At 41.0% G+C, this 24,768-nt stretch overlaps 1 protein-coding gene across 3 annotated transcripts in view; it reads left to right on the plus strand.

The window, feature by feature from the left end:
* C6 (complement C6) overlaps nucleotides 1–23,988 on the plus strand; it is a 77,441-nt gene extending 53,453 nt beyond the window's left edge. For 2 of the 3 annotated variants that reach the window (XM_005694751.3, XM_013972794.2), the window contains 4 exons: nucleotides 486–674; nucleotides 6,230–6,320; nucleotides 12,278–12,519; nucleotides 19,180–19,757. In XM_005694751.3, coding sequence (XP_005694808.2) covers nucleotides 486–674; nucleotides 6,230–6,320; nucleotides 12,278–12,519; nucleotides 19,180–19,355 — 698 coding nt within the window. In that variant the 3' untranslated portion in view covers nucleotides 19,356–19,757. Of the gene's footprint in view, nucleotides 1–485; nucleotides 675–6,229; nucleotides 6,321–12,277; nucleotides 12,520–19,179; nucleotides 19,758–20,508; nucleotides 20,629–21,716 lie in introns of those variants that run through there. The other variant, XM_013972795.2, reaches the window with a different exon arrangement.

Consider the following 24,768-nt stretch of genomic DNA (forward strand, 5'->3'; position numbering starts at 1 on the left):
GAGAGCAAGAGTTTGTAGGCTCCACACATACCCATGCTTCATCAGAGTCAAAATGTGATTCAAACAAGGTTCAGATGGGAACTCCAAAGAGTTATTATGGAATACCATGACACAAAGTTGAAATCAGTGTCAATTAGAACATCCTGCCTCTGTGTCACCCACAGTGCAGCCACCTGCTTTTGGGAAAACTCACTGGGGAGAAGAGTGAAAAGATTATTTCTTGAAAATGTCCCAATGATGTAGTGAAAGTTACGAGTATCTGAAATCATTTCCATAGCAAGTTCTTCCGTTAATGGAACTAAAGGCAGTTTCTCAGTGGAAGCCTGGGATCCTCAAGCCCCCATTTTTCTGCTCAAAAGGCAGCATTAACACTGAACCGATGTGGTCAATCACATCAAATCATTTAGTGGAATGCACAAAATCTGCCTGTATCCCTTGAGTGTTCTGCTCCACCAAATGCATCTGAAATGTTTCTCTATCTGCAGGGACAGAGTGCCTCAAGCCAACAGTGCCGGAAGGACTGACGCTGTCACCATTTCAGACATTATATAAAATTGGTGACTCCATTGTGCTAACCTGTCCCAGAGGTTTGGTTGTCAATGGGCCATCGAGGTACACATGCAGTGGGGATTCCTGGACACCACCTATTTTGGACTCACTCAGCTGTGAAGAAGGTAACAGCTCAGGATCCTGGGATCTGCTAAGGTGGTGTCCTTTGAGATTATCTGTGTAGCATCCACAGAGATGCTGTTGTTTATGAAGGGCTAAGTTGTATTTCACCTTGTATTGATGAAGAGCTCAGGCACACATAAGTAGCTGTTGGTCAAGTGGATACTTTCAAATCTTGGAGAGTGAGGTCAATTTTATTTTCCAATCTAATACTTCAATATTCTGATAGAGCACAGTGCTCTTATATAACAAGATCAGAATTGAGGGTTAACTGAAATTTTAGCTCAACTGGAGAGTGACAAAAAAGAAATACACACTGCTTTTTAATTAATTAAACATTTTATATTAACTTATTTGCTTGTTTGATGAGTCGCTTCAGTCCTGTCTGACTTTTTGCAACTCCCTGGACTGTAGCCTGCCAGGCTCCTCCATCCATGGGATTCTCCAAGCAAGAAGACTGGAGTGGGTTGCCATTTCCTCCTCCAGGGGATCTTCTCGACCCAGGGATCATACCCACATCTCCTGTAGTCCCTTCATTGCAGGTGGATTCTTTACTGCTGAGCCACTGGGAGCCTGTTATTTTTAATTTAGAACATAGAAATATATAAATATTCACCAATTTTCTAACATAGGACCAACCTCTTATTTCCTAAAGGGTCTCCTGATCTGAGTTCCAAGATTTCTTTCTTGAATAAAACAAATACCTAATTCATCATTTGCTATCCCATAGATGGCAATTTTGCTATCCCATATCAATTTCTCTAAAACAATAAGTTTTTAAACTCCAAGTAGGGCACTTCTTTGAAAACCACCTCTGCTTAAGTCCCTTTCTCTGATTCTGATGTCGTTGAGCTAGGAGGGCCAGTATTTGTGTTTATACAAATCTTTCCGAGTTAATCTGGATACAGCCAAAGTTGAGAGTTACTGTTTTGAAGAGAGGTGAAAGCTTAAAGGCAACTTTTGCAGCAAATTTGACTAGAAAATGCTTTAAAATTGTTTTATGTATTTTTTTCCTTAATCTTTTACAGTAGCTTCATCCACAGTTAATTCAGAGAAACATTTTTGCAAACCATTTTAAATTATTCAATGTTTTCAACTTCGTTTTTATAAAAATAATTTTTCCTCCTTTATTTTATCAGTTGATATATTTATCAACTTATACGTAAGTTTGATATATTATGGAAGTTGATATGTTTAATTAGCGTACACAATTACAATAGGAATTGGCATAAATAGACTTGGAAACAAATAAAACTGACTCTTGGTAAGTCTATAACTGGACTAGTGGTGCAGAAGAGTGAAGCTGTGAAAGACAGGAACATATAAACCTGGAAGTTCAGTTTCTGACAGGCAGCTAGCTGGCAGCAGGAGCTGAGAACTCCCATTAGTCTGGTGTGTTGGTTACTTGGAGGAAAAGGAAGGGAGTTTCAACTATTTCATATCTTCCAAATTTCTCAACACGCTTGTTCAAGTTATGTCTCATTTTTAATCAGAGAATCCTGGAGGGTTTATCTGAGCTCAGCTATGATTAGGCCTATTTTGCCTATGAAAAAACTAAAGGCAAAGAGATGCTAAATTAGACCCAAAACCAGACAGTTTGGGTCAAACAAGCAGCTCTGCTAATTCCTCAAGCTCTCTGCTACCTTGCCTTCTTTATCCTGTTCTGTGTTTTTATAATGTCTGAAGGAAAAGGAGAAACTTAATCTCTTACATGGGTTTCCCTGGTGGCTCAGATGGTAAAGAATCTGCCTGCAATGCAAGAGACCTGGGTTCAGTCCCTGGGTTGGGAAGATCCCCTGGAGAAGGAAATGGTAACCCACTCCAGCATTCTTGCTTGGAGAATCCCATGGACAGAGGAGCCTGGTAGGCAACAGTCCATGGAGTCACAAAGAGTTGAACATGATTGAGTGACTTTCACTTTTCAATGGTTATATAACCTTAAAACTATTGATAAAGAGATTATATGGAAATCTGTGAGAGAACTTCAGGTTGATATTGTGGCTTAGCTTCACCTGATTCTTGATCATACATGTAAGAGAGATGAATGTGTTTAGGGACTACACAGTTTACAAAATTAAGACTTTCTGGGCATCTTAGGTAGATCCTTCTCTTTATACAAATAACAGCATATGTATACACATACACACACGCCTCCATGTTTTTAAAAGAAATTGCAATTATAATTCAAACTGAGAGATAACAAAATGCTCTACATCGAGATAAAAGAAAGAAATACTCCATCTCATCTACTTTCTCTCCGACAATGTTGGCAGAAAGATCAATGAAAGGAGTCACAGAAAAAGAAAGTCATCAGTAAAACTGAACCTCTTTACTCTCAATGTAGTGGGAGATGTGTGATACAGATATGTCCGGGTCATTGGTTGGCCAGAAAGACTTTTCATTCTTTTAATGTGAAAAAGAATTTTGCTTCCTGAAGAAATGAGATGCCATACACCTCCCCTGTCATTTTTATCCCTTCCTGTAAGAAATTAACACCTCCAAAGATCCCCTTGCCTTCATCACTCTTTAAAGATTGCAATGTTTTCATTTCCACATTGCTCACAAATTGTGCAGGGCAGAAAGTGTGAGCAGCTGAGGACCAGTTCTGGCTTCCACCTGATTCTTAGTGAGGGAGCAAAGAATCCTTGTATGTGGTCACTGATGACGTCAAACTGGTAGGCAGGGAGCAAAGCTCTGTGTGCTTGAAAACGGATGCTCTTTGGAAATGTATAGCTTAGAGTCCCTCCTTGACCTGAGTAAGTGTGGATTTATTTACAAAAGCCAAAGAGGCATAGCCACACAAGACACCAAAGAAAAACAAGCCCATGTCAATGGAAATCTTAGTATCTGAGAACTTAGCAGCAGTTATAGGTCTCCATGTTCATGAAAGCTCTGAGCCAAATTTCACCAGCTAGAATGAGGGTCCTAAAAGAGGAGAATAGCAGGGAATGGAAATGCATAGCAGCAAAGAAGAAAATGTACCAATTTTTTAAATCTTTATTTTTGCCTGTAACATAAACCTGCTTCCCTACCAAACCTCCTGCCTGATATACGTTTCTACTTCCCTCCTTTGTCAGTTACCTGCTTTCAGAGGCCATTGTGGTCATATGGATGCCTGATTAGTCAGATCCAGTCTAGGGACGTGTGTTTCATCCAGGAGGCTCGGGATGTCAGCTCCTTGTTTAATTCAATCAGTCTAAAGCTTCTTTGGGTGAGCCTCAACATAAGCGAAGATAACCAAGATTTCCCCTTCCATATACCTACTGTAATGCGGGTATATAATTCGCATGGAATGTGGAAGACCTGGGTTCCATCCCTGGGTTGGGAAGTTCCCCTGGAGGAGGGCATGGCAACCCACTCCAGTATCCTGGAGAATCCCCATGGACAGAGGAGACTGGTAGGCTACAGTCCATAGGGCCGCAAAGAGCTGGACATGACTGAGCAACTAAGCACAGCATTTAGCACGTAATATACCCGTGTTCTTCATTCTACTTTAATCTCCCGTCCTCATATTCAGTATTTAATTGCTCATCTTAGCACAAGCATCATTTCCTTATAAATCTTCCTTACCTTTCTCAGTTTTTATTTTTTGCTGATACAGTCTCCTGAAATATTTCTTCCAAATACCTATCTCAGCTTTTAATTATAAACTCATCCCTATGATTATTTGATTAATGTCTCTTTTTCCACTATTGCTTAGATTCATGGGAAAAGAGGATAACTGCTGTTTTCATTTTTCTACTTCTCTTTTTCCCACTATAACATCCTAGTACCTAGAATATCGGGCAGGGATAAATAGCTACATTTGGGAGCTGTCCATTTCTCCAATGATTATTCTTATAAGAAAAATCTGGCTTTTCATTATCCCCTAAAATCCATTTGCACAGTTGTTGACACTGACATCCATATTGCTAAACCCAATGGACAATATTTCGGTCTTCATTTGCTTTGGTCTCAGCAACATTCAACAGAGCTGACCTTCTGCAGATGTATTCTTTCCCTGCTTCCAACACACAATGCCATCTGGTTTAACTTCTACCCCTCTGGCTGCTGCCCTGCATCTTTAGCAGGCTCCTGCCTGTGCATGGGCTTTAAATGCTGGAGTTCCTCAAGACTCGGACCTGTGCCCTAACCTCATGCTACACTCTCCTGCTGAGGAATCTCACCCATACCCAGGGCGTCAATGATCCCTCCATAGGCTAATAACAAATTTAAATCTTTCCCACAGACTTCTCCACTGAGCTTTAGGCCTGAGTATCCAAGTTCCTATACATCTGTTTTGTTTGGCTGTCTTAAAGAGATCGCAGATTCAGCATTTGCAGAGAGGAATTCCCGAGTCATCACCCTTGCCTCCCTACCACTAACTTTTTCTAATATTTACTGTTTCAGTTTAGGCACCAACATCTATTCTCTTATGCAAACCAGAAATCTAAGAATTACACTTGACAGTTCTTATAACCTACCCACAATATGCAATCTCATGCATTTTACATGGTTGAAATGTCTCGGATTCACCCACTTCTCTCCATTTCCACCTCTGGCACTTTGATCCAAATGACCATTCTCTTTCACCCAAACTACTATAGTGAAAGTTGCTCAGTCATGTCAGATTCTTTTCGACCCCATGGACCGTACAGTCCATGGAATTCTCCAGGCCAGAATACTGGAGTGGGTAGCCTTTTCCCTCCTCTAGAGGATCTTCCCAATAATAACCTCATAAATTGTCTACTGTCTTGACCACCTTGCCTCTCCAAATGCATTCTCTACACAGAAGCCAGAATTAAATTCTTTTCCATATCCAGACCTGATTTTGTCACACCACCCCCTGCTAAAACCTATCAAAGATTTACCACTGGTTATAAAATAAGACAAAAATCCTTCAAAAGCCCTTTATGACCCTACACAGTCCACCGCACAGCCATTTCTCTGGCCATTTCTTGTTGCTTGCCCTTGTTTCCCTGGCTTTCTTTCAATTCCAAGAAAGTCAAATGTTCTCTCTCTTTTGAGCACGTTCATGTCTGCTATTTCCTTTGCTTCCATCATACTCCATTTTCTCTTCCCATTTTACCATTCATAACCTTCCTGGCTACATCAATTTTCTTGATTATATGCTTTCTCTTTAATAGCACTAATAACAGCAGAAATTCTATGTGTAGAGTGTGTTTGTTTGATTAATGTCTGTCTGCCCACAAGACTAGAATTTCTGTGAGCATGGGATCTGGGTCAAATTTTGCTCAACTCACTATCGCCAGAATCTATCATAGTGCTGGTAAATCATAGTCGTTCAATAAATATTTGAAAAACGAACAAAAATTTCACCAATTGCAATTTCTTGAACTTAATAGCAGTTTTAGGTTGGAAACGTGACAGCTCACAAGGGCTAGAAAGGACTTTTCAGATGGACTATTTCATAACAACAGATTTGAAAAAGCTAAAATGAGTGCTCTAGCTCTAGGAGACAAGTGAGAACATTTCACCATAGCCTTTTCTCCTAAATTCAAACTGACCACTTGAAATCCATGCTGTGAACTGTTCTTGTCTTCATTTTCTTTTGTTTCAGATATCCTGACAGGCTTAAGGGGTCACTGTCAACCAGGACAAAAACAGCTGGGATCTGAATGTGTTTGCATGTCTCCAGAAGAAGACTGTGGGTAAGAGATACTCTCTGGACTGTGCTTAGGAACTGAGAAAACCAGTCTAGTGTAACCAACTTCATGAAGGAGCCGGGCTTCTTAAAGCATGAATACAAAGCATATTAATTTTTAATATAACTGATACCCCTTGTGCCCTGTTGAATTCTTCCTTCCCCACTGAGTGGCAAGCAGTCTTAATTATCTCTCAGCCTTGTTCCCTAAGTTTGCATAGCTTTTGTACTAAAACAATCTCATTCTGGTGATAAAGACATTTCTATCCTGTTTAAAGCATCAGACACAATTATCTCAAAGCCTTCTTCTTCCCCCTAAGTATAGGAGCGAAGTTGTGACTCCAAGAGGTTGGAGTAGAGAAAGAGGTGTGAGCATGGACTTCACACACACATACACACACATCTCTTTGTCAGTTTATTCTTTCACATGGTGGCAGAGAGCGTAAAGAAAAATGATATATCCTTATATGGCTGCCATGACTCTCTGTAATTATAACTGCCTTTTTCTAAATAAACAAACCCAGGCGTGTCGAGAGTACTTATTAATTTCAGGACTACTTTCGTGGGAGAAAAATCCTAAGTAAGATTCGCTTAAAGTAAAATTTTGTTTCTCTATCTTACAAAATAAACGCAGGGGGAAGGCAGTCTAGGGATGGTCTGGTGATTCTCTTCTTGCAGATAGGACTGGAGCCCCTTCCTGCTGTCTGTTCTGCTATGCTTTTTTTAAATCTAATATTCATACTTTATTTTTTATTGAGGTATAGCTGATACTTTATTTCTCTTTATTAAAATAAAATTGTCTGGTCTGACATTCTTGAAGTTATATCATGGTGCAAGATTTCTCTGCTGGAGTACAAAGGAACGAAGATCAGAAATGGACACATGCTCTGTTTTTAAGGAGAGTTCCTGGGGGTTCATCACAGCTCCCGTTTCACTACTCTTCTCTTGTTCACATGGCCATGTGACCCTGCAAGGGAGGCGATGAAATGCCTAGAAGCAAAATCATTGGCTAGAAGCAAAAGCATTTTTTTCAGTAAAATTCAGTTCAGTTCAGTTCAGTCCCTTAATCATGTCCGACACCTTGCAACCCCATGGACCACAGCACGACAGGCCTCCCTGTCCATCACCAACTCCCAGCGTTTACTCAAACTCATGTCCATTGACTCGGTGATGCCATCCAACCATCTCATCCTCTGTCGTCCCCTTCTTCTCCTGCCCTCAAACTTTCCTAGCATCAGGGTCTTTTCCAATGAGCCAGCTGTTCGCATCAGGGGGCCAAAGTATTGGAGTTTCAGCTTCAACATCACTCCTTCCAATGAACAACCAGGACTGATCTCCTCTAGGATGGACCGGTCGGATCTCCTTCCAGTCCAAGGAACTCACAAGAGTCTTCTCCAACACCGCAGTTCAAAAGCATCAATTCTTCAGCGCTCAGCTTTCTTCACAGTCCGACCCTCACATCCATACATGGCCACTGGAAAAACCATAGCCTTGACTAGATGGACCTTAGTTGGCAAAGGAATGTCTCTGCGTTTTAATATGCTGTCTAAGTTGGTCATAACTTTTCTTCCAAGGAGTAAGCATCTTTTAATTTCATGGCTTCAATCATCATCTGCAGTGATTTTGGAGCCCCCAAAAATAAAGTCTGACACTGTTTCCACTGTTTCCCCATCTATTTCCCATGAAGTCATGGGACCGGATGCCATGATGTTCGTTTTCTGAATGTTGAGCTTTAAGCCAACTTTTTCACTCTCCGCTTTCACTTTCATCAAGAGGCTCTTTAGTTCTTCACTTTCTGCCATAAGGGTGGTGTCATCTGCATATCTGAGGTTATTGATATTTCTCCCGGCAATCTTGATTCCAGCTGTGCTTCATCCAGCCCAGCGTTTCTCATGATGTACTCTGCATATAGGTTACATAAGCCGGATGACAATATACAGCCTTGATGTACTCCTTTTCCTATTTGGAACCAGTCTGTTGTTCCATGTCCAGTTCTAACTGTTGCTTCCTGACCTGCATACAGATTTCTCAACAGGCAGGTCAGGTGGTCTGGTATTCCCATCTCTTTGAGAGTTTTCCATAGACATTGTGATCTACACAGTCAAAGGCTTTGGCATAGTCAATAAAATAGAAATAGATGTTTTTCTGGACCTCTCTTGCTTTTTCAATGATCCAGTGGATATTGGCAATTTGATCTCTGGTTCCTCTGCCTTTTCTAAAACCATCTTGAACATCTGGAAGTTCATGGTTCACGTATTGCTGAAGCCTGGCTTGGAGAATTTTGAGTATTACTTTACTAGCGTTGAGATGAGTGCAATTCTGCGGTAGTCTGAGCATTCTTTGGCATTGCCTTTCTTTGGGATTGGAATGAAAACTGACCTTTTCCAGTCCTGTGGCCACTGCTGAGTTTTCCAAATTTGCTGGCATATTGGGTGCAGCATTTTCACAGCATAATCTTTTAGGGTTTGAAATAGCTCAGCTGGAATTCCTCACCTCCACTAGCTTTGTTCCTAATGATGCTTCCTTAAGACCCACTTGATTTCACATTCTAGGATGTCTGATTCTAGGTGAGTGATCACACCATCGTGATTATCTAGGTCATGAAGATCTTTTTTGTACAGTTCTTCTGTGTATTCTTGCCACCTCTTCTTAATATCTTCTGCTTCTGTTAGGTCCATACCATTTCTGTCATTTATCGAGCCCATCTTTGCATGAAATATTCCCTTAGTATCTCTAATTTTCTCAAAGAGCTCTCTAGTCTTTGCCATTCTATTATTTTCTTCTATTTCTTTGCACTAATCACTGAGGAAGACTTTTCCTTGCTATTCTTTGGAACTCTGCCTTCCAATGGGTTTATCGTTCCTTCTCTCCTTTGCTTTTTGCTTCTCTTCTTTTCACAGCTATTTTTAATGCCTCCTCAGATAGCCGTTTTGCTTTTCTGCATTTCTTTTTCTTGGGGATGGTCTTGATCCCTATCTCCTGTACAATGTCACGAACCTCCATCCATAGTTCATCAGGCACTCTATCAGATCTAGTCCCTTAAATCTATTTCTCACTTCCACTGTATAATCATAAGGGATTTGACTTAGGTCATACTTGAATGGTCTAGTGGTTTTCCCTACTTTCTTCAATTTAAGTCTGAATTTGGTAATAAGGAGTTCATGATCTGAGCCACAGTCAGCTTCTGGTCTTGTTTTGGCTGACTGTATAGAGCTTCTCTATACATCTCTTTGTATAGAGCTTCTCTATACATCTCTTTGTATAGAGCTTCTCTATACATCTCTTTGTATAGAGCTTCTCTATACATCATTTCTATACATTTTTTGACTGCAAAGAATATAACCAGTCTAATTTCGGTGTTGGCCATCTTGTGATGCCCATGTGTAGAGTCTTCTCTTGTGTTGTTGGAAGAGGGTGTTTGCTATGACCAGTGCGTTCTCTTTGCAAAATTTTATTAGCCTTTGCCCTGGTTCATTCTATACTCCAAGGCCATTTGCCTGTTATTCCAGGTGTTTCCTGACTTCCTACTTTTGCATTCCAGTCCCCTATAATGAAAAGGACACCTTTTAGGGTGTTAGTTCTAAAAGGTCTTGTAAGTCTTCACAGAACTGTTCAACTTCAGCTTCTTCAGCATTACAGGCCCAGGCATAGACTTGGATTACCGTGAATTGAATGGTTTGCCTTAGAAACGAACAGAGATCATTCTGTCGTTTTTGAGATTGCATCCAAGTACTGCATTTCGGACTCTTTTGTTGACTATCATGGCTAATCCATTTCTTCTAAGGGATTCCTGCCCACAGTAGTAGATATAATGGTCATCTGAGTTAAACTCACCCATTCCAGTCCATTTTAGTTCACTGATTCCTTTAGAATGTCGACATTCACTCTTGCCGTTTCCTGTCTGACCACTTCCAATTTGCCTTGATTCATGGACCTGACATTCCAGGTTCCTATGCAGTATTGCTCTTTACAGCATCAGATCTTGCTTCTATCACCAGTCACATCCACAACTGGGTGTTGTTTTTGCTTTGGCTCCTTCCCTTCATTCTTTCTGGAATTATTTCTCCACTGATCTCTAGTAGCATATTGCACACCCATCTTTCAGTATCCTATCATTTTGCCTTTTCATACTGTTCATGGGGTTCTCAAGGCAAGAATACTGAAGTGATTTGCCATTCCTTTCTCCAGTGGACCACATTTTGTCAGAACTCTCCACCATGACCTGTCTGTCTTGGGTAGTCCTACGTGGTAAATAAAATTAGAATTAAGTTATCAAAGAAGAGAATGAATAAATGGTGAAATAGGAAGTCAACAGACTGTGTCCAGTTGTGATATTTCACTTTTTATATATTTTAAACAATGGAGGCTGTTCTAGGGCAATTTTCATCTTCAAAAACACATGTACATAATTGTTGGGGCTTCCCAGGTGGCTCAGTGATAAAGAATTCGCCTACCAATGCAGGAGGCACAGTTTCAATCCCTGGGTCAAGAAGATCCCCTGAAGAGGGGAATGGCAACCCACTGCAGTATTCTTGCCTGGAAAATCCCGTGGACAAGGAGCCTGCTGGGCCACAGTTCATGGAGTCACAAAGGGTTAGACATAACTTGGCGACTAAACAGCAGCAGCAGCAGTTCATAATTGCTACTTTGGAATTTTTCTTCTATTTCTTTGCACCAAGGTTTTTTTCAGCTTTAACACTGATTGCCTCTCACATTCTTCTGAGTTCCAAGTAAACAAACACTTGTAGGGACACTTTGTTTATTTATTTACGAGACCACTACAGGGACTTTTTCTGTAACATTCCACTGTTGTAATTCAGCCCAAAGATGGCTCTGTCTATCTTCCTAAGAATCGACCACAAGTGGTCCACCTTGTATGAGCTACCTGCTGCTGGGGTCTCCTCACCCAGAAAATGGCCTTCTAGGGAGAACTCACAACATTCACATTGTCCGTGTAACCCGGAGGGAACTTCTTTCTTTGTTTGCAATACCAGACTATGAGAGCACAGACTGTCCTCTAGAACTGTCTGAATTTCAGCTCAGCCCTCCCTCTCCAGCCTCTTCCTATACGCCTCAGTCCTCTTTGATATGGCATCGAAGGTGTTTGTGAGAGTGACTGGCCCCACAGCTTAAATTCTCTGAACTTAGAAAGTGGCTTTTTGTTCTGTCTCTGGGCTTCAGTTCCTGGAAACAAATTTACACACTGGTGCACTGATTTTTAACTCTGAAGTTGACATCAGAGAAGAAACTCAGGTTTGGAGTAATCAAGTTCTTGTCCTCTCAGCAAGAAAAAGACTATGGCTATCTTCTTGTTAACCCATCCCTTTACTTAGATTTAGTGAGTTAATCAGAGATTGACCTAAAAACTCATGCTGTTAGTCACAATACAAACACACTTGCAATGCTATATAATTATATTTAAGACTTTGGTGTTGCAAATGAGTTCAGGGGAAGTGCAGACTAAAATAGACTAGGTTGATCAGAATTAGCTTCAAAATGTAGCCAAGAATTGATCTGGACATAGACAGCTGGAGATGGGAGACAGTGCAACATGGATTGAGCAGGGCATGGGATGGTAGCAAAGGAAGAATAATCTTGTCAGTCTAGAAAATGCTCAATACAATTGTCAGGTGATAAAAAGGGATTAAGGAGGATGGGAAACTGATTCTAGAAAGGAAAGTTGATTGGATGAATTCAAAATAGAAGATTTTGATTATCAGAATTAATGAATTCAGACTTTAATTTGAAGGCAATTGTGAGTAGTAACAAGCTTAAAATGATTTGGTTTTTTCTTAGGAAGATGAATCCCAGAGCATGCAAGATTAAATGAGACTGAAAGGAGAGAAACTGGGGGGAAGAGAGAAACTGGGGTACAGAACTAGGTGGAAAGTTAACATATGAGTTGGCTACACACCATCTTTTCTAGTCTTCATGTATAAATGCTTGCTTTTCTCTCCCGTATAGCCATTATTCAGAAGAAATCTGTGTGCTTGATACAACATCCAGCCATCACTTTACTTCATCTGCTTGTAAGCTTTTGGCTGAGAAATGTTTAAATAATCAGCAGCTCCATTTTCTACATATTGGTTCATGCGAAGAGGGTCCACAGTTAAAATGGGGTCTGGAAAGGATAAAACTTTCCTCCAGTAGCACAAAGAATGAATCCTGTGGTTATGACACCTGCTACAACTGGGAAAAATGTTCAGGTAAGCTCCAGTGGTAATTCATACTAAAAAAGCTATCACTTAACCTTCATCTCAGCTAGTACATCTTATTTGTATTTACACATTGTTTCTTATAAATAACCTTTCCTTAATCAAAACTAATTCTTTTTCATTGTAAAAAATGTTAGGAAATGATTTAAATAGAAGGAAAAATTAGAACCCAACAGACCCACAATTAGAAATAACTACTTTAACAACTTTGGTGAAAATCTTTCCAGTCTTTTTCTGTACATACATAATCAGACTCACCTTTCATCCCCAAGTAAGAACACCCATCCTGATCTCATGCTTCAGCACCCCCACTTCCCCACCCTTTGGAGGGCCTTTATCAAATTGTCTAAGTTTCCTCTGGCAGATGGAACCAGCTGGGGCCAGCATAGGTAGAGTGCCCTGAGCCTGGACTGGGTTCCTCATCAATACCAATTACCAGAAATATCTGCCTCAAGTATTTTGAAGTCCCCTTGTAGTGCCTGGGATCAGCCCATGCTGGTAGGGTTCCATAGGCAGGATGCCTTGAACCCACATGAGGTTCCTTGTGAGCCCAAGCCCTATTCCCCCCTTGTGGAACATTCTCCTACCCTCTACTCCTTCTCTCCTCATTAGATGTGATGTTCCAAGAAGCTCTGGGACTGTATCTACAGTGTCTTCCCTGGCTCAGAGCTAGACCCTCATTCCCAGAGAGCAGCCTGGTGAGCCACTGGCCAGCAGGGTAGTCTTTCTCAAAATTGCTTGAGATCGGAATGCTAGCATGGAGTTGACACTATTTAGAATGGCTTCAATCATTTATATAAAAGAAACACCCCATTAAAAAATTCCCTGGAGCCTCACACACCTCAGGGATAGCACTGATTATATTACTTGAAAACAATAGGATCAAATACTACATCTTATTTATATATTGTGGTTTTTTTCACTTTGATATATCATGAAATTATTTCCATATCATTATATATTACTCTGCCACATAATTTTCAATGTCTGCAAAAACTTATATGGGCATTTTGTGATTTTACTTAATCAATCTTCAATTTGATATTGAGATTTTCCCCCAGATTTTGCTATTAGAAACAGTGCTGTGATAGACAAATCTATCACAGGTAAATCTATACTCTAAGATTCTATCCTTAGATTTTACTTAAATGGAATGTTTCTAGATAAATACTATTTTAAAATAGAAAGTCTTTGTTGATGCAATGTATCAACTTGCTTTCTAGAAATGTCTTTATCATATTATATTCATATTTACAGTGTGTGATAAAAACTGCCTTTCACACCCTCACCAAACCTTGGAGCTATTACCTGTTTATATCTCTGCCTATTTGATACTTAAAAAATAGTATTACATTTCTATTTTCGGTAAGTGTATTGCCTATTGGCATTTCATTTGTGAACTGCTTAAAAGCAGAAACTTCACAGCAGTGCATTTGCGCTAAGGTGAAATTGGAACCTGAAATAGTTCAACTGAGCTTCATATAATACATAAATATGGGTTGAAGATTAGGACTTAGCAGAACTCAAATAGGCAGCTAGATTTCCCTCATGCCCATCTTCAAAAAATCATCTGAAATCGAGGCATAAAGTAAGCAACGGGAACTTACTGAATTGTTAACTTCTACCTTTAGCTGAAGCCACTTTAGTTTTGCAAAAACAAAGATAAAAACCTTATTATTACCCTTGACTTCTCTTTCACTTTTCAACCCAGTTCTTTGAGTCAGTCCTGGAAAAAGGGAGATGCTTTATAAACCAAATCCAGGCTTTTCTTGATCCACTTAAAGCTGATTATCAAGGTCCAGCTCCCTTGACAGGTGGCAGGATGAAATCCATGACAGAAGGTCACCATGATTGGCACAGCCAACAGGCCATCTGATGGTGGCTACTCAGCAAGTCACTCTCTGGGGCTTCTCACCTTGTGCCTCGAATAAGGCAATTTCACATCAGTTCAGTTCAGTCACTTAGTCATGTCTGACTCTGTGACCCCTTGGACCACAGCAAGCCAGGCCTCCCTGTCCTTCACCAGCTCCTGGAGTTTACCCAAACTCATGTCCATTGAGTCAGTGATGCCATCCAACCATCTCATCCTCCATCCCCTTTTCCTCCTGCCTTCAATATTTCCCAAAATAAGGGTATTTTCAAAAGAGTCAGCTGTTCGCATCAGGGGGCCAAAATATTGGAGCTTCAGCCTCAACATCAGTCCCTCCAATGAACACCCAGGACCGATTTCCTTTAGGATGGACTGGTTGGATCTCCTTGCAGTCCAAGGGACTCACAAGAGTCTTCTCCAACACCGCAGTTCAAAAGCATCAATTCTTCGGCACTCAGCTTTCTTCACAGTCCAACTCTCATATCCATACATGACTACTGGAAACACCATAGCCTTGACTAGATGGACCTTTGTTGACAAAGTAATGTCTCTGCTTTTGAATATGCTATCTAGGTTGGTCATAACTTTTCTTCCAAGAAGTAAGTGTCTTTTAATTTCATGGCTGCAATCATCATCTGCAGTGAGTTTGGAGCCCCCAAAAATAAAGTCTGACACTGTTTCCACTGTTTCCCCATCTATTTCCCATGAAGTCATGGGACCGGATGCCATGATCTTCGTTTTCTGAATGTTGAGCTTTAAGCCAACTTTTTCACTCTCCGCTTTCACTTTCATCAAGAGGCTCTTTAGTTCTTCACTTTCTGCCATAAGGGTGGTGTCATCTGCATATCTGAGGTTTTTGATATTTCTCCCGGCAATCTTGATTCCAGCTGTGCTTCATCCAGCCCAGCGTTTCTCATGATGTACTCTGCATGTAGGTTACATAAGCAGGGTGACAATATACAGCCTTGATGTATTCCTTTTCCTATTGGGAACCAGTGTGTTGTTCCATGTCCAGTTCTAACTGTTATTTCCTGACCTGCATATAGGTTTCTCAAGAGGCAGGTCAGGTGGTCTGGTATTCCCATCTCTGTCAGAATTTTCCAGTTTCTCGTGATCCACACAGTCAAAGGCTTTGGCATAGTCAATAAAGCAGAAATAGATGTTTTTCTGGAACTCTCTTACTTTTTCGATTATCCAGGGAATATTGGCAATTTGATCTCTGGTTCCTCTGCCTTTTCTAAAACCATCTTGAGCATCTGGAAGTTCACATATTGCTGAAGCCTGGCTTGGAGAATTTTGAGCATTACTTTACTAGCATGTGAGATGAGTACAATTAGTTTGAGCATTCCAATTTTACATAGAAGATGGAAAACCAGGCCTAAATACTTACATTGCTTGACTCTAATCATTGTTCAATCATCATGAACACTACTATTCATTTTTTTGTTGCCTGACCAATACCATCACCTAACTGACATCTCTCTCAGAGACAATAATTTGTGATAGATAAGAGCTGAAAGTACTGTACAACTATGTATTTATTTAAATTTTGGATGTAAAAAATAAACTTTTTCTCTAAAAATTATAATGTAAGAACATTATTGTCAAAAATACATACAAAAAATAAAAGGGATTTGGACAGCAGGAAGAACAAATGGTGCCTGTCTGTACCACAATAGGTAACACAGATGTTCGGGGATGTGTTTACTGTTAACATCTATTTTCCTTGTTTATCATGGAGAAAGGTCTTCATGGAACTCCTCTGTTTCAAAGAGTTTCTTCCCCCCCCCGACCCTTTTTCTTTTCCTACAAATTATTCTTTCCAAATTTGGCTGAGTAACAATACATGACTTAACGATTTAGTCCAAATATATCTTTATTTTTAGCCCTTTGCTTAGTGCGTGCGTGCTTAGCCCCTAGGTTAGGTCCGACTCTTTGTGACCCCTACGTATATCTAAATCCCATAGTCACCAGGATCCTAAGCTTGTCTTTAAAAAAGAGCAGTCAACTAAAACTATAGTCACAACCTGAAAGTAGAGAATTATTTTATTTGGTGGGAACATCTAGGACCACGAGCCTGAGCCCAGGAGACAGGATCTCAGTAGCTCTGAGAAAGCTGCTCCAAGGATGCAGGCGGGGGAATCTGGCTATATACAAGTTTGCAACAAAGGGAGCAGGCCCTCTGAATGTCAAAGATCAGATATCAAGTTAAGGAATTTAACATGCTTTGTATGGGAAGATGCAAGCCTCTCGGCTCACTGAACTCATTCCTTTCATATGCACCTCTATCTGGAGCCAATCCTGTTTCCTTCCTTGTTCACCTTAAGGAATGGCAGATGGCTGCTTCTTGCATTTCCCCAGCTCCTCAGCAATCACCACAGGTGGTGGCAGCATCTGCTAGATCTCAGTTTGGGGAGACCTCATTCACATTCGGAAGCTAGAAATCGCTGATGGCTGTGACTGTGCTTAAGTCATTCAGTCGTGTCCAACTCTTTGTGACCTCATGGACTGTAGCCTACCAGGCTCCTCTGTCCCTGGGGATTCTCCAGGAAGAACCCCTTCAGGGGAACTTCTCAACCCAGGGATCAAACTCAGGTCTCCTGAATTGCAAGCAGATTCTTTACCTGCTGAGCCACCAGGAAAGCCCAATGGCTGTGACATTTCTTGTTTGTTGATATGGCAGGAGATATTTTCATTTCACAGAACATATAAAGTTTGAATACTTAACAAATATTGGTCAAATTAGCAGAATGTCTTGGGGCAGTAAAAATAAAGCATGAACATTACTTAATAAGAGAGTTAAGTCATTTAAAATATCCTTTGATCCTACACACAGTCCAAAAACTGAAAGCATTTTTCCCCTAAAGATATGATCTGCCTGTGCCAGTCTTCTTTAGCTGGTGAGCAAAAGTCAGTGTCACAGAGATATCTGTTCATGTGGCACTCCAGAACAAAAGTATGAACCACAGCATTTATGAAAAGAGGAAACTAAAAAGGTATTTCTTACTCAATCTAACTCAGATATTTTGGCAACATAAATTATCCCTCAAATACTTTTCTTTTTGAATACTTATACCTGCACCCCAAATTCAGAATTGAAACCAATTGATGAAGCAGAATTAACTGAGCACCTTGTTAAGAGCTGGTTGGGACAAACAGATGGATGAGTCGTGGTTACTGCTCTCTCACAAAGCAGTTGTAAGAGGCTTGGGAGAAAGACATATGAAAAGCTAGCTTTTTCCAGGAGAATCTACCCAATCCAGAGATTGAACCCCAATCTCCCGCATTGCAGGCAAATTCTTTACCATCCAAGCCACCAGGGAAGCTAATTAACAAAAGACTATAAAAATGTCAGATGTGGTACTGAGAAATTTACACCATTAAAATTTAGTTATAGAAAACCTTGGTGGGGGATGTGTGGCTATACAATGCTTCATGGAGGAGTTAAGGCTTATAGACATTGGACATGGGCAGGAATATTGGAAAGAGCATACCAGTCTAGCAAAAGAAGGGAATAGGATGGGCAGTGGACAAAAACTGGACCACGCTTGGGGTCCTTATTGGGAAACAGAGAGAGAGTCACTCTATCTGGGATGAAGAAAGCAGAGAATATCTGCTGCAAAAGGACATTGAGGCCAAATGGTGGAAGACCTTGAACTTTGATCAAATGAGCTTATATCCTTTTACTCTAAATTGATTTAATATACTTGGCTTCGGTAACTTTACCCCAAATGGTCATTTTAAAACTCTTTCATGAATACAAGATTTATATGAATTATGAAGTGATGGGGTGGTTTTGAAGCCAAGCCTGAGAAAAGTATCACCCAACTTCACTGCTTATCAAAATCCAGATTCCCAGTCATAATCTAGGAATATTCTAGGAAGAAATAAAAAATGTGGTACAGAATTATAAGAGGTGTCAGACTTTATTTTGGGGGGTTCCAAAATCACTGCAGAAGGTGTTTGCAGCCATGAAATTAAAAGACGCTTACTCCTTGGAAGGAAAATTATGACCAACCTAGATAGCATATTCAAAAGCAGAGATATTACTTTGCCAACGAAGGTCCGTCTAGTCAAGGCTATGGTTTTTCCAATGGCCATGTATGGATGTGAGAGTTGGACTGTGAAAAAAGCTGAGCACTGAAGAATTGATGCTTTTGAACTGTGGTGTTGGAGAAGACTCTTGAGAGTCCCTTGGACTGCAAGGAGATCCAACCAGTCCATCCTAAAGGAGATCAGTCCTGGGTGTTCATTGGAAGGACTGACGTTGAAGCTGAAACTCCAATACTTTGGCCACCTCATGCAAAGTGTTGTCTCATTGGAAAAGACCCTGATGCTGGGAGGGATTGGGGGCAGGAGGAGAAGGGGATGACAGAGGATGAGATGGCTGGATGGCATCACCGACTCGATGCACATGAGTTTGAGTGAACTCCGGGAGTTGGTGATGGACAGGCAGGCCTGGCGTGCTGTGATTCATGGGGTTGCAAAGAGTCGGACACGACTGAGCGACTGAACTGAACTGAGCAGCTGATTGGATGTGGCTAGTGAGGGAGAGGAGGCGTCAGAGGTAGCCTGGCTCCTACATCTTACTGACTTACCAGCTGCCTCTCCTCGCTTACATCCAGATGACTCCATTCAACCACAGTTGGGTCTTTTGAGTCAGTCCCTTTGTGCCCACATTCTCACTCATTGCCACCAAAGTGCTCGCTGCACTGGGGAGGAGTCAGGTAAAATCCAATCCTAAAGCCCTGTAGAGAGTCACACTGTCTCTCTCCTTGCAGCCACCACCTCCAAGTGTGTCTGCCTGTTACCCTCCCGGTGCACCAAGGGCGGAGACCAACTCTTCTGCGTCAAAATAGGATCATCAGTGAGCGGGAAAACAATGAACACATGTGAAGTAGGAGCTGTAAAATGTGCCAAAAGGGAAATGGAAATACTGCATTCTGGGAGGTGTTAGACCTAATACAATTACCCATAAAAACAGAGTTACTGCCCTCTCCCCCCCCCCCCGCCCCCACCGCAAATAACCCCTACAAAAGGACACTGTTGAATAAACAGCAGACTGGCACATTCAGGAATTACTGACAAAAATCCTTAGGTGTTAGTTTCACACAATAATTCTCCCTGCTTCTCTCATGTCTTCTCCCTCATCCACTTCCCATCCATGCAGCTCTATAGCATATCTCTACGTAATAACTTCCACATCAATCTAGTAAATTATTCAGTTCATGTCACACTAAAATGATTGGACTTCTGAAGACCTTATGATGCCTGCGGTATTAATCATACTGACAAGAAGAAATCAGAATAAAAACGATAATTTTCTTCAATGAATCAATAAACATAGAAATTTAAACAACTTGTACAACACATTCTTTGCACTCATTGTTTAAAAGTGCATGAAAGTTTGTACAACACTTTCATGCACTCATTCAATAAATAATTGGGAACGTCTGTAATAAACCTAGCACTATTTAGGGAAACCAGCACTGAATAAACCAGACAAAAGCCCTGGTCTTCATGAAGCTCCCATTCTTGTGGAGGAAGACATACAGAACATAATAGAAGCATACAAAATATATAGTATGTTGGATGGTGATGATTCTTATGGAGAAGACAATACAGGGAAAAGTGAGTCCCATCCTTAAACCTCATCTTATGTGAGGAAATATTCCATAGTTAATAATCATCATAGTAAGGACAACTGAATCCAAGTAGAAATTGCCTTGCTTAAAGTAGTTAAATTCCTGAAGTTTCCTCCTTCTTAGGAGACTCTTTTTGCTTCAGCTAAAGTGCATCAGAAAGCTTTTAAGCTAAAAGTGCGTGATGGATGGAGAAATCATCAGAAAATTTCAAACGAATAATTCGTAAGGTAAGTCATATCTATTATACTAGGCTCTACCAAGTAGACACTCATTTCTTAGAGAGGCTAGGGTGTCATTTTGAGTTGGAGAAGAGAAACATCTTTGGAACAGTGGTTCTCCAGCATGAGAGTGCACTGAAGTCACTTGGAGCACTTTTTAATATAGATGCCTGCAGCCCACCCCCAGTTCCTGGTTCAATAGGTCTGGGGTGGGGCCTGAGAACCTGTCTTCCTACCAACTTTCCAGGTGGGGCTGCTGATGATGATCACATTTTGAAAACTTTCAGTCTAGAAGTAAAGCCATCAAGCAGCTTATCCAATCACTAAAGTAACTGATCCCAACTTGAGCCAGTCAGTCTCTAAGCAGGTGAGTAGAAGCAGATTCCCTTCCTCTAAATCTCACTGGGATGCTCACCTAAGGGAAGGGGCTATGAGTCACAGCCATCCAGCAACACTCTTATTAGGCTTACACATTAAACGTCACTCCTCCTCCATCTCATTAAGATCTCAGCCAAAATCTAAACCATCTTACAGAGTTCCCTGGCAGTCCAGTGATTAGGACTCTGCATCCCCACTGCAGGGGGCACAGGTTCAATCCCTGGTCAGGTAACTAAGATCTCACATGCTGAGCAGCACAGCCCCAACCCCCCCCCCCAAAAAAAAATCCCAAATCTTAAAAAAAAAAAACCCTCTAAAACATCTTGCAATATCAAAGGATAAATATGAGGAAGGAAAAGCCTAGAAACAGAAAACCCATTTTCCTGGTATAATGGCAACTGAGTGGGAATTGATCTTTGTCCAAGAGTCAGTGACCCATCTTTTCCCATCATACAGCCCCACTCCCTTCTCACTACCAAAGTGGCACAGGCTACTCTTGTAAGTTTTGTGCCCTCAGCACTCCCAAGATGCCAGAATGAAGGCAAAGTTTAGGCATTAAATAGTCCCACATTCAAAGGAGAGACACCAACAACTGAGTCGGGAAACTTTGCTCAGGACTGACTTGGCTCTGCTCTGCCAGCTCTCACACCAGCACCACACCTTTCCAGGCTGTACAGCAGGACTAGGGCTGACAGGGGTGGGGGAACCGGGGGCTAGGGGGCTCTGCAGGTACAGGGAGGAGTGCTCATAGTGAAGATCCTGTTACCTCCCCAAAGTCCTTTTCTTCCCCTTGATGAGGGGGAGGGAGATGCTCTAAGTATCCCCTGAGGCCAGGCAACCAAAGCCTTGAGAGAATCACTTGTCAGGGCACCCGTATCCAGGATATGTGATGCCACCCTCACTGGCTGGAGGCTGTGGAATCTTAGAACTACCGCTGGTGAGCAGGTTGCTGGAGGAGTTTCTGGGAGGTATGGATCCGCACCAGAGGAATTCTCTCTTACATGAGCCCAAGACCCCTTGCTGTCCAGGGCATGTGGGAGGCAGGGTGTTGACAAAATGGTCTGATTGTTTCCATAGTGACAAGGGAGTGGTGTGGCATGACTTGGAAAAAAGATGGATGCAACCCTTTCTCCACCTCAATCCCAAGGCACAGAGAAGAAATGGAGGACTTTGGTGGGTTACATGGCTCCATAGGAAGGAGCACAGAGAAGAAGAAAGGCAGGAACTCTGAGGCCACCTGTGTCTTGAACATGAACCTATTGGGAACACCAAAAGGAAGCATAGCTGCCTCTCTCACAGAAAGTTCTGGGAGACAGCATGGGTAAGAGTAAAGCAGAATACCACCCCAAGAAAACACAGGGAACACCAATATCATAGAGTCAGATTTAGTAAGAACAAGTGCAGGGGGCATGCCCCATCACTGACTGTTGTATCAAGAAGCTTCTGCCATCTTTCCAAGTCCACTTCCTTCCAACAGCAGAGAACCAGATCCAACATATGCAGGGGACAAGGGTGTCCTAGAATGAGACATGCCTCTGCCCATCACTTCTAAGAGGGTTGGGAAATTTGCAAGAACCATTCTCATCCCTTCCCTCTCTGAGTCCTCTGACCAACAGGCCTGGCTGATACTGGAGGCAGGGAAGGAGATGAGATATAAATTGGATCTGAGATTAGAAACATAACCTGAACTGAATTTTAAAAATAGTAACTGATCAGAAATCTATGTGACCTGTCTCAGACTTAATTGAGGCAAGAGAAGAATGGGGTTTGGCAGAGCATAGAGGAAAACTATGACTATTGCTAGCTTGCTGAAGCTGTCATAACAAAGCACTGCAAACTGGGCAGCTTAGAAATACATTGTCTCACAGACCGAGGGGGCTAGACATCCAAAATCAGCCTGTCCACTGGACTATGTTCCTTCTGAAGCTTATGGGAGAGAACTCTTCCCTGCTTCCTCTGGCTTCTGGCGTTTGCCAGAAATGCTGCCCATTCCTTAGTTTGTGGGTGCATCACTCTAGTCTTTGCTTCCAGCATCTCATGGCCCTCTTCATTGCCTTCCCTCTGTGCACACCTGTCTGCCTAAATGTGCATTACCATATGCGGACAGCAATCTTGGGTCAGGCCCCCTCTAATGACCTCACCTTAACTGTATTACATCTGTGAAGACCCTATTTCTAAATAAGGTTATGTTTGCAGGTACTAGGTGTTTGGACTTCAACTTGTCTTTTACTGCAGACACAATCAATCCAGAGCACCCTGACTGGGGGAAAAAATATATATATTTTCTATTTATACCCCATAATATAATCAAAGGTTTATTCTAGCTATTATATTCATATTGTTTGATTAAAATCAGTCAAGCTTGCTTGCTTGAAAGTATTTTGTTCTTGTGCTTGTAGTAATATTCCCTTTTAATGGTGATTAGTTGGTCTTTTTATCACTTTCGTTACCTTTGTTTCAAAGGATTTTTTGAGTGCATGAATCCATTAAAGTTTGCATTAGGCTAATTTGCATACCACTTACCCGTTGAATTTTTCACACTCTGACATTAATATTAATATAGCAATTTAGTACAATAAGTGTAAAAAGCTAGTGATAAAACTGTCACCACGAAGCAGAGAGCAAAACTGAGACATATTAAATACCTGGAATTTGGACCTAGAGTCTCCAGTGCTGTCCTAGAAGATTAAATAAATTCTAGATCAAAGGTAAAAGCTTTATCCTCTTAAGCTAGAGATGAATGCAAAGCATTCATACTGGTAGCTTAAGTAACTGGAAACCAACTCAAGTCCATTTTTTATATGGATTTTAATTTTTTGTTGATTCTACAGAATAAATGGGACCCCAGTTTAAAGAACTTTATAAATAGACGTGCTATAAATCTCAAATGTCCTAGAAGCAGAGTTCTAAGACTATGAAATTTTCCAGTCCTCTCGTGTGGTGACATTCAGGTTTAACCAAATATTTCCTCTTTTTGGCAATCTTCAGTAACGCTCACTAAATTTTAGACTACATCGTTACTCTTTCTACAAAGGCCTACAACTCCCACAACCAACATTCCTTAGAGTTAAAATTTAAGCTATTCTGTTTTTTCTCCTGAAGAGCACCCACAACTAAATGGAACCCATATCCCTTCCTACATTCTGAGTAACAAGGATCTAACAGATCATGCTGGGTCTGGTCGGTACTGGGCACCAAATATCCTGAGGCTGGATTAATTGGATTCTTGATGGCTGGCTGTCTCCAAGGTCACCTTCATTCTTTAGGGATACATTGTGTATGGAATCAATGAAGCATCTAGCTGTTAGCCAAATAAATGGTCTGAAGAATTGTGGTTGTAACCATTTTATTTTATGAGCGTGAGACAGGCCACTGATACACTATTTGTCTTCTTGACAAGTTCTAGCTACACAGCCTTAGCCCCACATGTCAAATATCAGTTAGTAGAGGTGTGCGTCACCAATCAAGGGACTCCAAGGGAAGGACGGTGCACTGAAAATCATGCTGACAGAGATTTATATAGAAAGATGTTCATCACAACATTATTTATAGTCGCAAAAAATTGACAGAGCCTAAACGTCCAATAATAAATCATGCACCTTCCAGACGATAGAACAGTATGAGGCCACTGACAAGCATCCTTTAAAAAGATTTTAAAGGACATGATAATGTGAAAAGTCAGGCTGCAATACTACGTATGCTTACAGTTGTGTAAGTTTTGTGTGTCCACATGCCCTTAGAAAGAATGATTGAGAGAACAAGTCTCTGGAATTTGGAATTATTTTTATTTTCTTATTTATATCTTTCTGCATTTCCTAGATTTTCTAGAATCAGCCTGTATTTTTTAATCTTTTTTCTTTTTATTCCAATCATGAAAGTAGCACGAGCTTATTGTAGATGTTTAGAAAATACAGTACAAATAATTGACACTTAATAAATTATTTTCATATTGATCTGTTCTTATGCTTACACGTTTGCTGCTATTATTCATTACATATATTACTCAGCATGAATTTTTATATATGATCAATCATGAAAATTGTTCTTGAAATGTTCTTTCCAACTTAAGTAGAAAAACCAGACAACTGATTCTACTTGTATAGAAAACTGATAGCAAATTGGCATTGGA

Source organism: Capra hircus, chromosome 20 (genome assembly GCF_001704415.2).
Source record: "Capra hircus breed San Clemente chromosome 20, ASM170441v1, whole genome shotgun sequence".
In the NCBI taxonomy this organism is placed as follows: domain Eukaryota; kingdom Metazoa; phylum Chordata; class Mammalia; order Artiodactyla; family Bovidae; genus Capra; species Capra hircus.